General features: G+C 40.4%; 2 protein-coding genes across 3 annotated transcripts in view; one reads left to right on the top strand and one right to left on the bottom strand.

Annotated features, from left to right (window-relative positions):
- The window catches only part of drd3 (dopamine receptor D3), a 30,930-nt gene that overhangs the window by 1,767 nt on the left and 13,382 nt on the right, over positions 1–15,781 (top strand). For both annotated transcript variants that reach the window (XM_076888164.1, XM_004546719.5), the window contains exons 2-4: positions 455–787; positions 6,562–6,674; positions 15,568–15,704. In XM_076888164.1, coding sequence (XP_076744279.1) covers positions 497–787; positions 6,562–6,674; positions 15,568–15,704 — 541 coding nt within the window. In that variant the 5' untranslated portion in view covers positions 455–496. The remainder of the gene's footprint in view (positions 1–454; positions 788–6,561; positions 6,675–15,567; positions 15,705–15,781) is intronic.
- Positions 11,647–13,463, bottom strand: LOC143420539 (sterile alpha motif domain-containing protein 3-like). Its single transcript, XM_076888724.1, has 5 exons — positions 13,207–13,463; positions 12,691–12,897; positions 12,255–12,426; positions 12,048–12,127; positions 11,647–11,943 (listed from the first exon to the last, which is right to left on the bottom strand). Exons 2-5 carry the CDS (start codon positions 12,820–12,822, stop codon positions 11,647–11,649), a joined length of 681 nt encoding a protein of 226 aa, XP_076744839.1. The 5' UTR covers positions 12,823–12,897; positions 13,207–13,463.

Here is a 15,781-nt window from a genome sequence, read left to right as displayed (position 1 = left end):
TCTCTGTTTTATAGCTCCTGTTTTTATCAGTTGTTTTAGATGCCATTTACAGGAACGATCGCAGTGCTTTTGAAAGGCTGACTGGAACAATCATAAATGCATTGCACAGTCGAAGCATACATTGTCTGCTGAGTCTTTATGGAGATGATTGTCTCTATAGGAGCCATGGAGCCGTATCGTGAAGAGGCGTCAATACGCTCCCCCATTTTTTATTCAGCAGGAGAAATGAAACTCTCGTGCCAGCAAAAAGCAGCGATGCTCTGCAAAGAGAGTGTTACTGCTGGGATTTATCTCCTTACGTTTCATTTATCAGTGCATCTGACTTGTGTTGGGAGTCAGCATCTGTTTTCCAGCAGGCCTTTCTATGGGTAAATTCACCTAATGACTAAAGTGTGGGAATCCAAAAGGAAACAGAAGGTTGTGTGTTTATTCCAATACTCTTTTCTTTGGGCAGGTCTGCCAAACATCTCACCTCCCATGTCACTGGGACGTCTCAATGGCGATGTTTAGCAGCTCGGAGCGGCTCTGGAATGAGTCAGAGCGCCTCAGATGGGATGAGAGGAATGAGACCTTGGAGGCACCATGGCAGGATGAAGGGGAGCGCAATTACTATGCCATGCTGTACTCCCTGCTTATCCTAGCCATCGTGTTTGGGAACGTGTTGGTGTGTCTGGCCGTGCTGAGGGAACGTTCCCTCCAGACAACCACCAACTACCTGGTGGTGAGCCTGGCTGTGTCTGACCTGCTCGTGGCCTCTCTGGTCATGCCCTGGGCTGTCTACCTGGAGGTGAGTGTCTGCATTTACATCCTTCAGTATCTCACGCATGTTCTTTTCAATAGCGTTTTAAAAATGTATTGTAATTACATCCATATAGAAGGATTTTCTTTACATATTTTGGAGGTTGAATGGTCATATTTTGCACTGTTTGGCAGAGGTTTCATTCCTGCTGCTAATGTTTAGAGTAGCAGAAGCTGAATCAAACTTTTATCCATGCTGAGGTGGGATCTGACAGAAATGGAACTCATTTGCGTTGGTCTGTTTTTCCCTTTGAATTTTCTTGTGATGCACTACACCGCTTCCAGCTCTCCGCTTATTCTTCTCCACCATGCCCGCACTTCAACTCTTTAACCTGAATTCCAGAGAACATCACAGAGTTGCAGGGGGCAAAATGAGACGAGAAGATTTCAGGTCATTTTGTGCCCAGTGTTCTCACTCAGTTGCCCCATAATATTACAACAGGTCTTTGCACTGATGATCTTACCCTGCTGGACAAATTCTGATGCAACGTGTTCTTGCCAGCCTGCAGGGCCTTCCACAGAAATACACTGTTTGGTCTTTGAGATACTCCTCAACATGTGGCTGGGATTGGTTTGAAACAGAAGTTGATATTTGCTTTCAGCGCCAGTTTGAGCTGAAATCTCATGGATGCACATGCAGATACCCACAGCAGGACTTCCAAAGAGCAATTTAATTTTCTTCTTATTAGAAAAGCTTTAGAAGAATCGGACCTTAAAGGAAATTACAGCCAAACAGAAACCAGCTAAAGTGTTAAGGTCAAACGTTTTGCCCCTTCTAATTACACCTTGGTAGTTTATTTTTATTTATCCATGTACATTTTCTAACTATTTCAACCATTCATTTTAAGCAAGTGTTTCACTCAGCTATCACTGTTTCATCATTTCTTTTCACTTGCTAACAAACTAGTTCCCATTCCTATTGGGATTACACCATTTTTAATCCTAATTGCATGTTTGCCTGCTTATGGATGTTTGTTTTTATTAATTGTTGATAATTAGTACCCTGCAATATTCCCACTAACAGCTGCAGAAGTGCCGCCTAACAGCAAATAAATCATGGAGAGCCCTGAAGCAGGGGGGAAGCAAGACATGATTAGAAATATGGAGGATGTAGACGGGATAAAATACCGTTATTTAGGAGTGAATGAGTTGAGATTATGAAGAGAACAGAGGAAAGTTGTGTGGAAGACAAAATAAAAAAGCTAAACTCAAAGAGGGAAAGGATGAGGGTCATTTGAGCTTATTACATGGTGACAGCTGTGTGGGTGATCCAAAGACAGTAATGATGATGAAAGTATTTTAGATAGTGATTCAGTATTTATGTAGATTATGCATAATTGCTTAAGGATATATTGAATATTAAATAAGGGCGTCATCTGCTCTGTAATTGGCTGAGCCGCAGATGATAAAGAGGCTTCTGCAAACTTGTGAATTTCATTCTTATCCAACCTTCGCAGCAAAAAGCTTTTTATAGTTTCTGTTCACTTTTATTTACTACTTGAAGATTACTCACTAGTGTAACATAGTTTTTCTGGTAATTATCGCTTTCCTTCGTGTTACTTGCTGTTCACCAGCTCCATTAAGTATGCAGGTGCACATGACCATCAGACAATCACACTTCACTAAGGTCACTGAACGCTGCAAATTTACTTCAGGCAGGCTCATAGGTGTGTATAGAACAACCTCCTTGAAGCTCGCAGAGAAAGAGAGTGTTCCTGCAGGACAGGTGTTTGCCAACATGAGTCCTGAAGTCCGGTTGTGTTTAATAAGCAGCCAACCTTTCGTGCAAGAATTTTGCACAGTGTCAGCAGAAAGTGCTTTTTCTCCTGCAGTGCAGAAGATTCAACAGCAGACCGACCCAAAAAAAAGTAATTACACACCCAGTGAGCAGAAGTTGACAAATTAAAGATGATTACATCCTCCGAAAGGTAAATTTAGGGCGCCATAAACCTCGACAGGGTTCAGTCATGGGTTTAACTTCCTAGCGAGCAGCTATGTTGTAAAAGCATGTGCTACTTTTTTTTAAATTTGGAGTTGGATCTCCTCATTTCAGATTCAAAGGGGAGCTTATTAAACACTGTAAAAACTGGTTATTAAAAGATAATATGACACAAAAGTCCAATATTCATTATTTTAGAGTAAATTTAAAAGAATATTGTTTTAAAAAAAGGCTGGGGAGAAACTTATTCAGCATCAGAGGTAAAGACTTTCAGCTCCCAAGACTAAGCACCATCACCCTGGGAGCTGTAATCTGAAGGTCTGCGGATTAACCTGATGTAGAGGGATGCTGGTGAGCTTCAGCAGGTGTGTTCTTACGAGAAAAGTCAGTGAGCGTCGCTCTTCCTGTCCTCAGCGGGAGCCAATCATGTGCCCTTGAGCAAGTCATATTATCCTTGAATGGAGCAGCTGATCTATGACTTGTACTTGAGCAAAGTGGTTGCAATGGCAGTAATGAATGAGCGCTCACGTCTAGCACTTCATCCTAAACAATGTCGCTCAGCCTCCAAAAATATGCAACATGACTGTATAGAAACGGCTCCATTTATAAAGTGGAGGCTATATTCTCTTTTTAGGGTAGTCAGGTGTTAAATGAGCCGGTTCATATATAGCACTTTTATACTCGAGCACTTGGAGCGCTTTGTACGACTTGCCTCATTCACACGAGCACTTTTTATACACCTTTATATCTAACATTGACACGCCAATGAATGCATCGGAGCAACTTTGGCATGCAGATTAGCAGTCAGGAATTGAACTACCAACGTCTGATCTAGTCTTATAATTAGCTTGTGCATTCTCAGTAAAAAACATACAGTACTTTACGAGTCAAATCTGTTAGGGTACCTGGGTTGTTGACCCAGTGTTTTGAGTTTTTTATTATTATTGAACTTTGATTTTGTCATTATTTATATTTCTAGTATTTTGGTTTCTATGTTAGCATTCTTAGTCTCCTGGTTTCTGTCTCTGCTTCATGGTTCCTCTGTCTCCCCTGTCACCTGTATCCCCTTGTTGGGGCTCTGTGTTATGTTTCCTGTTTTACTTTGAAAGTCCGTGTCAGTGTTTCTAGTTTTGTTTTCCTTGTCTCTTGAGGTCTGATTTGTCCCAGCTCTGTTTCCCTCCCATCTCCCATTCCCTAATTGCACCCTCTGTGTATTTAAGTCCTGTGTTTTCCTCGGTCTCTGTCGTGATCTCCATCATCTCTTACTGTGTGTTCTGTCTGTCAGCCTGCATACCTTGTTTAGTTTATTTTTATTTTCAGTTCAGTTATTTTTTGCCATCCTGCAGTAATGCTGTGTTTGAGTTCACCTTTTTGCCTCCATGAGTCTGCACTTTGGGTCCACCATTACTGCCTGCCGCACACAGACATGACAACATCATCCCTGGATCGATGACTTGTAATCGATGACACCTGTTCAGCTGCTCATTAGTACAAATATGTAATCAGCCAATCACATGTATTACTTTCAAAGCATTTAGGTACGTAGACATGGTCAAGACGACCTGCTGAAGTTTGAGCATTAGAATGGGGAAGAAAAGTAATTTAAGTAACTTTGAATGTGGCATAGTTGTTGGTTCGTGTCTCAGAAACTGCTCATCTGCTGGGATCTTCACACACGACCATCCCTGAGGTTTACCAACCTTGAAGCAGATGAACTACAGCAGCAGAAGACCACACCAGGTGAAAGTGAAGCTACAATTCACGTGGGATCAATAGGCGAGATAATAGTTGACTGGAAAAACATAACATTGGCTGGCCTGATGAATCTCAGTTTCTGCTGCAACATTTCAGATGGGAGGATCAGAATCTGTCTTAAACAACATGAAGACATGGATCCATCCTGTCTTGTATCAACCGTTCAGGGTGCTGCTGGTGTATATTTGGTGGATATTTTCTCGGCATACTTTGGACCACTCTGTGCCAATTCAGCATAACTTCATTACCACAGCCTACCTGAGTATTGTTGCTGAGCATGTTCATGCCATTATGACCACAGTGTACCCATCTTCTGATGGCAGCATTAAGCAGCATAACATATTATTACACAAAGCTCAGATCATCACAAACTGGTTTCTCGAACATGACCATGACTTCACTGTCTTCAACTGGCCTCCACAGTCACCAGGTCTCAATCCAATAAAAGAGCTTTAGTATGTGGTGGAACAGGAGATTCATATCAAGCTCACGGTCAATAGTTCAAAACATGATTTCTACTTCTCCCTGGGTGGTGGCTTTATTTGCCTGACTTTTTGTATTGGTCTCACACACTTATTAAAATAATTTAGAGTCCTCTTCCATTATGTTGCAGTGCTGTTTACATGCATGAACATAATGTGTGTAGAGCCCTTATTTATTGGAAATGTATTTAATTGGGGCCACAAAGATTTAAAGCATGATCTAGGTTCTTTATTTCTTTAAACATCTAGTTCTTGGTTAGTGTTTGGGCTTAAAATCAAGATGAGAGAGGTGCCACAGCAATTTGCTTGAATAGATGCAGGCATTCATGACTCAGTATGATGAGGCCCAGTTCCTTCCATTTTACTGAAAGCATAAAGATTTTCACTGTCAATGAAGCTGGTACATAAAACACTGCATTGCAATGTTGTATTTCAAGCAACAACTGTGGAAAACACTGACTTCCAGGAAACGGTGTCTCATGTGAGCACACTAAATACTTACAAATTGAAGAGAAACAGTATGTAGTTTCAAACTGGTACACAACGCAAAGCTGTTCTTCAATTTTCACACCTTTAGTTTGTGGAAGAATTTGTGTTGAAACTTTGTTATCTTAGTAGCAATCATAACCACAATGGCATCATTGTGCCGTCGTCATTAGATAATTATCTGAGACCTGCCAAAATTCCCCCCGAGCCTCCTGAGAGAAGACTTTATTCAACAGAAAGCAACTGATTTTTGTGTGTGAAGTTGGCAGAATCCCTTCTTTGGGATGAAATTTGGATTTCCACGTGTCGAAAAAGGTTATGACGATGTTAGGTTAAGCAGGTTAGGCATGTGAAATTTTTCTGAATTCGAACGTGTAACACCTCTGGTGTAGAAAAAAAATAGCAAAAAGAAGCTAATTTTACCTATTTACATACTTGTATGTGTATGTGCATATTCCCATGTGTGCCTGCTGCCTCTCTGTGTAGGTAGGCATATATTCACATGCTGGATTTGAGAGATTCAGTAGTGAGGCAATGCTGCTTGGATCCCATTTATCTCTGTCAGACAGTTATTACCAGGTATTATAGTGCCTGAATGAAAGCCTGTCGACTTGAGTAAGACTCTGCTGGGGAGGAAGAGGTGGGAGTACTGGTGTGTTAACTGGAGGCTTATGCCCTTTGTGAAAAAAAGTCTGACAAACACCTTCAGTGTAATTAAACCTTGCATTTAGATGGGCACCCTCCTTCGGCTTATTTCCATGCCACTCATCACAGCACTGGAATAACAGGACTTTTTGCACTTGAGTACTTCAGATTACCTCGCTACAAATCTGAAACACTATATCATAACATAAACACACATTAATAAACCAAAGTGATATCCCGGTAGTGTGTCAGGGTTAATATGTGACTCATGCTGGCAGCTCAGACTTGATTTTCTTTATGTAATTTGGGCCAAAGTGCCTCTTGTGTGCCCTTTTTTTCCCTTCTTCACGAAACCTTTTTGTCACCTGCGCTGCACTTCACACTTGACTGTGAAGAAGGGGAAGAAAAGGAGGGGGAAACGTGAGTGTCGTTAATCTGCCTGTCTGTCCTTTGCAGGTGGTCGGCGGAGCCTGGCTTTTCAGCCGCCTCTACTGTAACGTCTTTGTCACGCTGGATGTGATGATGTGCACCGCCAGTATTCTCAACCTGTGCGCTATCAGCATTGACAGGTGAGTGCGAGTGTGTGTGTGTGTGTGTGTGTGTGTGTGTGTGTGTGTGTGTCTTTATCTTTTTGCTGCAGTTACTATGTATGACTACAGATGTTGCCATGACATCTCCAGTGTAAATGTCATCTCTGTTAGACTTTTTTTCCGTCACCTCGCCACGTAGACATTTCAAAGCTCGCTGAAGGATTAAAATATTTTCCCCATCTTGCTCGTATCTTCTTGATAGTTGTGTGTCTGTGTGTGCATCTCAGCGTGCAAGTTTCTCACAATGAGAGACAGTGAGAAAGTAACAGGAGTGAGCATGTGCATGCAGGCTAGGTGTTTTTAGGTTTTTGGCTAATTGCTGAGAAGATGTTTGTGCCATTGCACAGGAAAATGTCAAGCATGAGGACCTCGAACCTCTCCTGCAGCATCTGGTGTTTACATCATTATTTGCGTAGGTTTTGTTCTTGTATCAAAGTGAACATTTAATATCTCTAAAGGGTCTTTGAACTTGGAACCCCACAGGCATCAGGGGTTCAACTGCACAGGATGAATACACTGATGCATAAGAACTCTCGGGGGGATATATTTGCTCAGCCTGTATGGAGAAGGGAGTGTTTGCCTTTCTCTGCAGCGAATACGACTGCAGGGGAAAATGAGCGCTTTCATGAGTTTGCATGACAGTAAATGTTTTATAAGTCCCAGTTTCACTTTGTGTGACTCTGAGTTTTTGGTATTATTTCAAATACATTCATTTGCCGCAATAACAAACAAGGTTCTCCTGCAGTATTTGTTGTGGGGTTTTAACACATTGCTATTACTCTTGATTTGTTACTCATTATATTACTTTATATTGCATCATTGCCTAAGATACAGCTACAGCTAACTTAGAATTGCCAATAAATTAACATGGATGTATTCGGACCATGGAAGAAAGCTGCTAGAGAAAACTCACATGGGCACAGGATGAACATGCCAACTCCACAGAAAAAGACCCAACAAACGAGCAGATCTGAACCACTCTGCCAGATAAGGAGGAAACGTGAAACCAGAGTGGTGGCCACATATCAACAAGAATCTCTGTCCAAGCAAGAGCCGTCAAAGACCACATTTCCTCCAGAGCTGAGAACTCCCTCCACAAAGCGAGTCCCTGGACGAAGGATCTCTGGCTCCAGCTTAGATTTCCTCAAGAACATCAAAACGATATCTGCCAATTTTTGTTACATCAATATGATAAGCATTTGTGAGGATATAATGGGAAACGGCCCTACCTCACAGTGGTGAAGACTACTTCCAAAGAGTCCTCCTTTGGATCGACTCCAAAAGTGAATCACTTCTAAGTTGGGCCAGGGCCCAAAACGTCAATGCAAATCTGTTCAGAAATTATTTTTTTTTGAGTAAATTGGACAAAATATAAACATTAAAAAAACCAATCCCACAACCCCCTTGGTGGAGGTTATAAAAAGTAAAATATAACATTCCTACACTTAATTTTAGTAGTGATATTTTTATAATGCCAGCGAGAAAATGCTCACAGTGTGGTGGGAGTTTCTTCTAGTCAAAAACCTACAGAGACATCTGCAGCTTCGATCACTTAGAGAGCTTATCGTGAGAGTTTGTCACTTGTTCACTATTCCAAAGACACTTGCTACTGGTTCTTGGTTTATTAACAATGAAATAATCAGATATAAATAACCAAACTTCCATAATGAAGCGTCGAGTGTAAAGAATAATAACAATGCAAATGCAAATAATGCAAATGCTCGAGGTAGATAGTAACGAATTCTATTGAACTGCAGGTGCAGTTGAAACTGCACTGAGCTAAACAAACACTAGTTAGACTTCAGAAATAACTCAAGTCCAAAAGCAAAAGAACAATGAAAACAGCACACGAAATAGAAAACAAGAATCTTAAAAAAACCTCAAACTCATAACCCTGAATCCAAAATCCAGAACAACAGCAAAAAATAAATAAATCTTGCTATGTCAATGCTGTGTTCATGAAATGTGTCTCCTGTCAGAAGTGGCCAAGAAATCATTATAAATGAATTAATAAACAACAAAACCAACAATGAGAATCCGGGTTTAATGAGGCAACATGGCACAACAGAAATGCCATGGAGCTCTGAGGCCAAAACAGGGCAGTGGCCCCAATTCCAGAGCATACAGTGGGGCAAAAAAGTATTTAGTCAGCCACCGATTGTGCAAGTTCCCCCACTTAAAATGATGACAGAGGTCAGTAATTTGCACCAGAGGTACACTTCAACTGTGAGAGACAGAATGTGAAAAAAAAATCCATGAATCCACATGGTAGGATTTGTAAATAATTTATTTGTAAATTAGGGTGGAAAATAAGTATTTGGTCACCTCAAACAAGGAAAATCTCTGGCTCTCACAGACCTGTAACGTCTTCTGTAAGAAGCTTTTCTGTCCCCCACTCGTTACCTGTATGAATGGCACCTGTTTGAACTCATCATCTGTATAAAAGACACCTGTCCACAGCCTCAAACAGTCAGACTCCAAACTCCGCCATGGCCAAGACCAAAGAGCTTTCGAAGGACACCAGGAAAAGTATTGTAGACCTGCACCAGACTGGGAAGAGTGAATCTACAATAGGCAAGCAGCTTGGTGTGAAAAAATCAACTGTGGGAGCAATCATCAGAAAATGGAAGACATACAAGACCACTGATAATCTCCCTCGATCTGGGGCTCCACGCAAGATCTTATCCCGTGGGGTCAAAATGATCATGAGAACGGTGAGCAAAGATCCCAGAACCACACGGGGGGACCTGGTGAATGACCTGCAGAGAGCTGGGACCAAAGTAACAAAGGTCACCATCAGTAACACACTACAACGGCAGGGAACCAAATCCCGCAGTGCCAGACGTGTTCCGCTGCTGAAGCCAGTGCATGTCCAGGCCCGTCTGAAGTTTGCCAGAGAGCACATGGATGATACAGCAGAGGATTGGGAGAATGTCATGTGGTCAGATGAAACCAAAGTAGAACTTTTTGGTATAAACTCAACTCGTCGTGTTTGGAGGAAGAAGAATACTGAGTTGCATCCCAAGAACACCATACCTACTGTGAAGCATGGGGGTGGAAACATCATGCTATGGGGCTGTTTTTCTGCCAAGGGGACAGGACGACTGATCCGTGTTAAGGACAGAATGAATGGGGCCATGTATCGTGAGATTTTGAGCCAAAACCTCCTTCCATCAGTGAGAACTTTGAAGATGAAATGAGGCTGGGTCTTCCAACATGACAATGATCCAAAACACACCGCCCGGGCAACAAAGGAGTGGCTCCGTAAGAAGCATTTGAAAGTCCTGGAGTGGCCTAGCCAGTCTCCAGACCTCAACCCCATAGAAAATCTGTGGCGGGAGTTGAAAGTCCGTGTTGCTCGGCGACAGCCCCAAAACATCACTGCTCTCGAGAAGATCTGCATGGAGGAATGGGCCAAAATACCAGCTACTGTGTGTGCAAACCTGGTAAAGACCTATAGTAAACGTTTGACCCCTGTTATTGCCAACAAAGGTTATGTTACAAAGTATTTAGTTGTATTTTTGTTATTGACCAAATACTTATTTTCCACCCTGATTTACGAATAAATTCTTTACAAATCCTACCATGTGGATTCATGGATTTTTTTTTCACATTCTGTCTCTCACAGTTGAAGTGTACCTCTGGTGCAAATTACTGACCTCTGTCATCATTTTAGGTGGGGGAACTTGCACAATCGGTTGCTGACTAAATACTTTTTTGCCCCACTGTATAAACATGTTAATCTGGCAGCGATTGTATCCTGTAAAACTTTCCTGACATCATTTTTTTGTACGAATCCAACTGGTTAAATACTTTATGGGGCTGTCTTCACAATTAAATTAGCAAATTAGATATCCTGAAACCCTTCTTTTATTTGTTGGACTGCTTGATTCTTTTGGATGTTTCATAATTTGCACCTGAGCAATGAAGTCGTCCTGAACACTGCTCTTCTTCCTGTTTAATACAGAAGTCAAAAGCACCTCTGCAGCATCAGATGTTTGTGTGCTTCTAAATTAATGCAAAGCCCCTGGGACATTGCGTGTCACTGAGATCATTTTTACCTTCGCAGCAGCGCCGTTAGTTTATCGCATTGATCTCTTTGAAAACAGAGGATTTGTCAGCTTTCAATGGCTCTTCAGAAGCAGCGTAAATACGCGATAACCCAAGTTCTACCGTGAAACTTCAAGGAGAATTGTCCCGGTGAAAGTACTTACAGTTTAAGTCGTGCTTTGAGTGCACACTCAGAAATTAAAGTACAGAAATGTACCTATAAGGGTACAATGGCTTGTCACTGGGGTGGTACCCTCTAAGGTACCGTTCTGTACCCTAAACTGTGGGTACTGATTTGTACCCTTGTAATTTGTACCTTTTACACGTCAAACCTGTACTTTAAAGGGCAAAGTTGTACCCTTAGTATAAAGTACAAAAAAGAACCCTTAAAAGGAGTACAAAAATGTCTTTCTAAAGGTTCAGTATCTACACACAGATTTCCTATATTTTTCCTCTCAAGATTTGAAAAATTGAAGATACAAAGTCAAAAATACTTGTCACATTTATTACCTTCTTAAATACATTGCTTAACTGTTACATACAAACTGTTATCAACACAGTATGTGTCATAAGCTGCAACATCAATTTCCTGTCCAGGTTTTAGCAACGTCCATTCACTATCAACTCTAACACTGTATGAATGAAAATGGTTGTCATTTAACAGAGGAATGAGAATTTTTCCACAAAAGACCCACATTGTGTCAATATTAACACAACACCTGTTCTCTGTGTTTCCTATACACATGTCGTCTGAAAGATTCATATTTTTTGAAGGAAGAACAGCAGTCACTGAGTCCACAGGTTATATCAAAATTGGCATCACCTATGTGCTGAATAAGCTTTGTCAAACTAAAGGTTCTTCTGCCACATTTGGAGCACTGATATGGCTGAGGCATGGTGGTCAATACAGAAGATTTATTTGTCTGGTGACTGTGATTGGCAGAGGCCGGTCCTCACCCTCATCTATTTTCACAATGTACTTTTGAAGAAAAATCAGGGTGTTCTTCAGATGTTTTGGGTAAGCAAGGTTGAAGACAAAATACAAGCAGAAAGAAGAGATGATTGCTTCAAAAATACACGAGCTTCTGCACACTTCACTGCCATCCAACTTCACAATGTTTGGAGCGCTTCTGGAGAACACTGGTTTCCAGTCTTCATGAAGTAGCTGAACAGTTGGATAGGGGGTTTTAGGATAAACCTTTGAAGTCAAAAGAGAAGGTAGAGGAAAGCAATATCTTAGTCTCTTAACAAAAGATACATTTGTTTTCCTTTTATATAGACTAAATATTTTAATACACACACCTCTCCAAGTATGACAAAGAGATCCAGTTTCTCCTTGAAGACGTATGGCAGGAATAAAAGTGCAGCCCTTGTGTCAAGATCTGCCAAAAAAACAACAAAACACAAGATCACCCATGCATTTTATCTGGCATTTCCAGTTACCTATAAAAATTATATAAAATGGAAGCCTTGAAGTTAAAAAAAAAAAAAAAAAAAAAAAGCAAATACCTGGTAGGTCATCAGTGAGAGCCTCCTCTCTTGCATCAAGGTAGAGCTGGTAGAGTGGGGTTTTCCCTCGTGTAACGTCAATCACCTTTGCTGCAACACATGAGAGCCCTTCACGAAATCGCTGGCTTACATTACCCGTTGTTGGTTGGATCCACCCGAGTTCGTTGCACAGCTACAAGTAAAAAATTAATTTTCAGTACAAAATAACAGTGTATGAAAATGAAATAATCTAAAGTTGATATTAATTATGTATGGTGCTGCATAATTATTTTTTTATAGAATTTAACAACAATACTGTAAGAAGTTACATGAACATAAAAAAAAAAGGAAAGAGGGACAGATGAAGAAAACGAGGTCAAGGGCAAATAAAATTTACTACTATAAACATGTTAAATGTGACAGCTATTTCCAAGTTCAATTCAGCTTTCTGACTTACACCAGTAGGCATCCCTAAGAAGGGGTACTTCTTCAACACATCCTCCACAGGCATACCATTTGCAATTTCTTTCTGCCGCCAAGCAAACGTTTGCTGCATATGGTTATGAACCACCATGGTATCTGGTTGCATCTTCTGATATTGGCACTGTAAGACCTTTAAGTGGGCGTCTATGGATAATAAATCCTCTCCTTGGACGCATGGTCCCTTGAAAGAAAGCAAGAGTGAGAAGAGAAAGTCAAAACAGATTAGAAACCCAACATAAGACTAAATATACAATTAGAGCTGACACGATCTGTGCATCACAAAGAACTCGTATCGGTTAAAGTCTCAAAGTATTTTCATTGCTGTGAAAACAGTTAAGTGTTTGTTTTTATTGCATGAATTGAAGTATAAAACACTACAGTAACAATACATATGGTAGAAACAATGATCATATTAACTAAATCCTAAAAGTGCATAACGGCCAACATGTATGTTTCAGACATACTAACTTCATTATAAATAAGAAAATACCTTATTGAAGTTGACGAAGTAGATGGTTGCCAGTCTTCTGGAGAGACAGTCTGTAGAGTCAGTGTCACTGAAGATTCCTTCATCCTTGACACAAATTGGTTGAATTTAACCTGCTTTTTGAAGGATCCTTGGAAAAGGTATGCAACCATAGTCTCAGTAAGACCGCAGTCAACTGTGTCACCATCAACCTCATTGTCTGCAAGATAAATGGTAGTACAAACTCTAAATTCCATGTAAGAATATTTATCACCACATTTTTACATGGGTAAAAACCGTATATCACACACATTAAAACCTTTTGTAATACTTCTTTCAGTTCAAAGAAATATTCATTAAAAAAAAATAAGTAAATTAAATAAAATAAACCAAATCTTTAGAGTGAATCCTCTCGATATGCAAAGTTTTCATTTTTAAATTTAGATGTTTGTTTGGGACTACTGGACACAGGAGAGCAGAGTCTGAGCATGCTTTTGTGCCCTTTCAAGTTTGGAAGAAAAAAAAAAAGACTAGAATGCTGTAATTTGTTAATATTCACTACTAAGGTGACTCCTTTCTCCAGATTTCCGACAGTTTCTGCCGTCTGTTCTTTCAGACCGATTACTTATAGCGATAACACCCGCAGGACCGTATTACAAGCTCAGATTACATGCTGAAAAAGTTCCCACATTGCTTAAAACGCGACTATCAAACCCCAGCTGCGACACCCTTGTTATATTTTAAACAAGTGCGGTGTTAAGATATTTCCTTTAGACGTTATATTCAGCCGCCCATGTGTGTTGATGGCCTTGGAATGGATGTAAAAACGTGATTTTATTAAACCATTAATACACTAACGGTAAACTGCATTCAGCTACCAGGGAATCAAATTTTGCGCCGTTCCGCTGCGCAGGGGTTACCGAACCTATAGACTGTGGCTGAACCACATATATAAGTTCAAACTTATACAAATACTATGTGTACACATTTTTCATTTTTCAGAACTGTGACCTCAACTTTACACATGAAACGTTTGTAAAAACGTTTGTAAAAAGACATAATTTGAGCTAAGAGAGTGCCGAAACTAGCTAAATTGCTAATATACGTTAAGCTAGGCTAAACCAATGATTAGTAATTATGCTACATTTTTCTTTAAATAAAACTTACCTCTGAAACGCTGAGCTTCAGCTTCGGTGACATCTAAGCCCCACTCTTGTATTTTTGTTAAGAGTTCCTCGGACAAGTTCGTAATTCATCTCCCTCCGTTGATAAAACAAAATGGCACCTGCTGCATTTACAGAAAGTTCTAGAATCCACCAGCTATTCGTTGAGTTTCTTCTTCTACTTTTTGTTTGATGTTGTGAGGATGGGCTCAACTCGCACTCCGAGTTCAATAAGGGTGCTTTTTTTTTAAGGGTGCTTTTTGTCAAAAATAATAAAAATAAAAAAACTCTAATCAAAAAGTGCTTAATCAACCTGTACTTTATCTTTTGAAAGAATGGGTACAAATAAGTACTTTTCACAATTAAGGAACATGTATGTACCTTTCAGACACTAAAAAAGGTACAGATAGTTACCCCGAGGTCCAATATTTGTCCTTAGACTGTATTAATGTCATTTTTGTACCTTGGGGCACAGTAATGTACCCCTTCCGTACCCCTATTTCTGACTGTGTGGTGATTTTAAGAGTTGATGAAACTAAAGGTGTAACGTAAAGCAGCGCTTGATCAATAAAGGTTGCCTATAATTTTTTTTATCATTCAACTTTTTTCCTTTCTTTTCCTTAATTTTTTTTTAAATCTTTGCATTTATTCTAACCCAGCAGCGCCGTGGCAGGAGGTTAAAGGCAAAGGGAAGCAGCGTGGGAAGAATATTTTTAGTGGATGTCCGCGTTTGGCTCCGGGTTTCACTCTGCATTTTGCCCAGAGAAGAACAGGAGTAATTAGCCTGATGAGGATAAACAATCATGGCAGTTGTCTGGCTCTAAACAACATTACATCACATCTATTTTGGGTTGGGTTCCAGCATAATTGCAGCTTCTTCTAGGCTATTGCTGGACAGTTTTTCCGGGCTCATTATACACTCTTGGCATATAGTGTGCTGATTAACTCTTAAATCAAAGCCTCACTAGAGTTACTGCTGAATACCCATTTGTTTCTGAATAATAGTGCCTGGTACGCCTTCCCATTGTTGGTCTTTATACCATCCACTTTTTCTCTGCATTGCATTTCTTGGCATCCCCAAAGCCCAACATTCTTTTTCTCCCTCTAATTATTCCCTTTTGCAGGACCGCATCAGCACTTTTTCCTTCATTCAAATGTCACCACCTGTCCTCTGTACAAATACGTCTGCAAAGCAAACTCTAATCCTTGTCTGTGTCTGCAGGTATACGGCAGTAGTGATGCCCGTCTTGTACAACACCACTCATCGCTCCAGAAAAAGAGTGTTTGTCATGATTGCTACCGTGTGGGTCTTGGCCTTCGCGGTGTCCTGCCCCCTGTTGTTTGGATTCAACACCACAGGTCAGCTCAGCAACATTTCGACTTTGGCTTGTTTTCTGGTTAACGTTAATTACGTAATTTAGAATTAAAGTTTAGTG

Source organism: Maylandia zebra, linkage group LG9, assembly GCF_041146795.1.
Source record: "Maylandia zebra isolate NMK-2024a linkage group LG9, Mzebra_GT3a, whole genome shotgun sequence".
Classification (NCBI taxonomy): Eukaryota; Metazoa; Chordata; class Actinopteri; order Cichliformes; family Cichlidae; genus Maylandia; species Maylandia zebra.
This window is presented reverse-complemented; position numbering and strand designations above follow the sequence as displayed.

Coding starts and splice junctions, on each gene's coding strand:
- LOC143420539 (XM_076888724.1), bottom strand. CDS start 12,822: ATGCAACCAGATACCATGGTGGTTCATAACCATATGCAGCAAACGTTT. Junction 12,128..12,254: donor TCTCACTGATGACCTACCAG/GTATTTGCTTTT, acceptor TTTTTTTGGCAG/ATCTTGACACAAGGGCTGCA. Junction 11,944..12,047: donor TCTTTGTCATACTTGGAGAG/GTGTGTGTATTA, acceptor TTGACTTCAAAG/GTTTATCCTAAAACCCCCTA.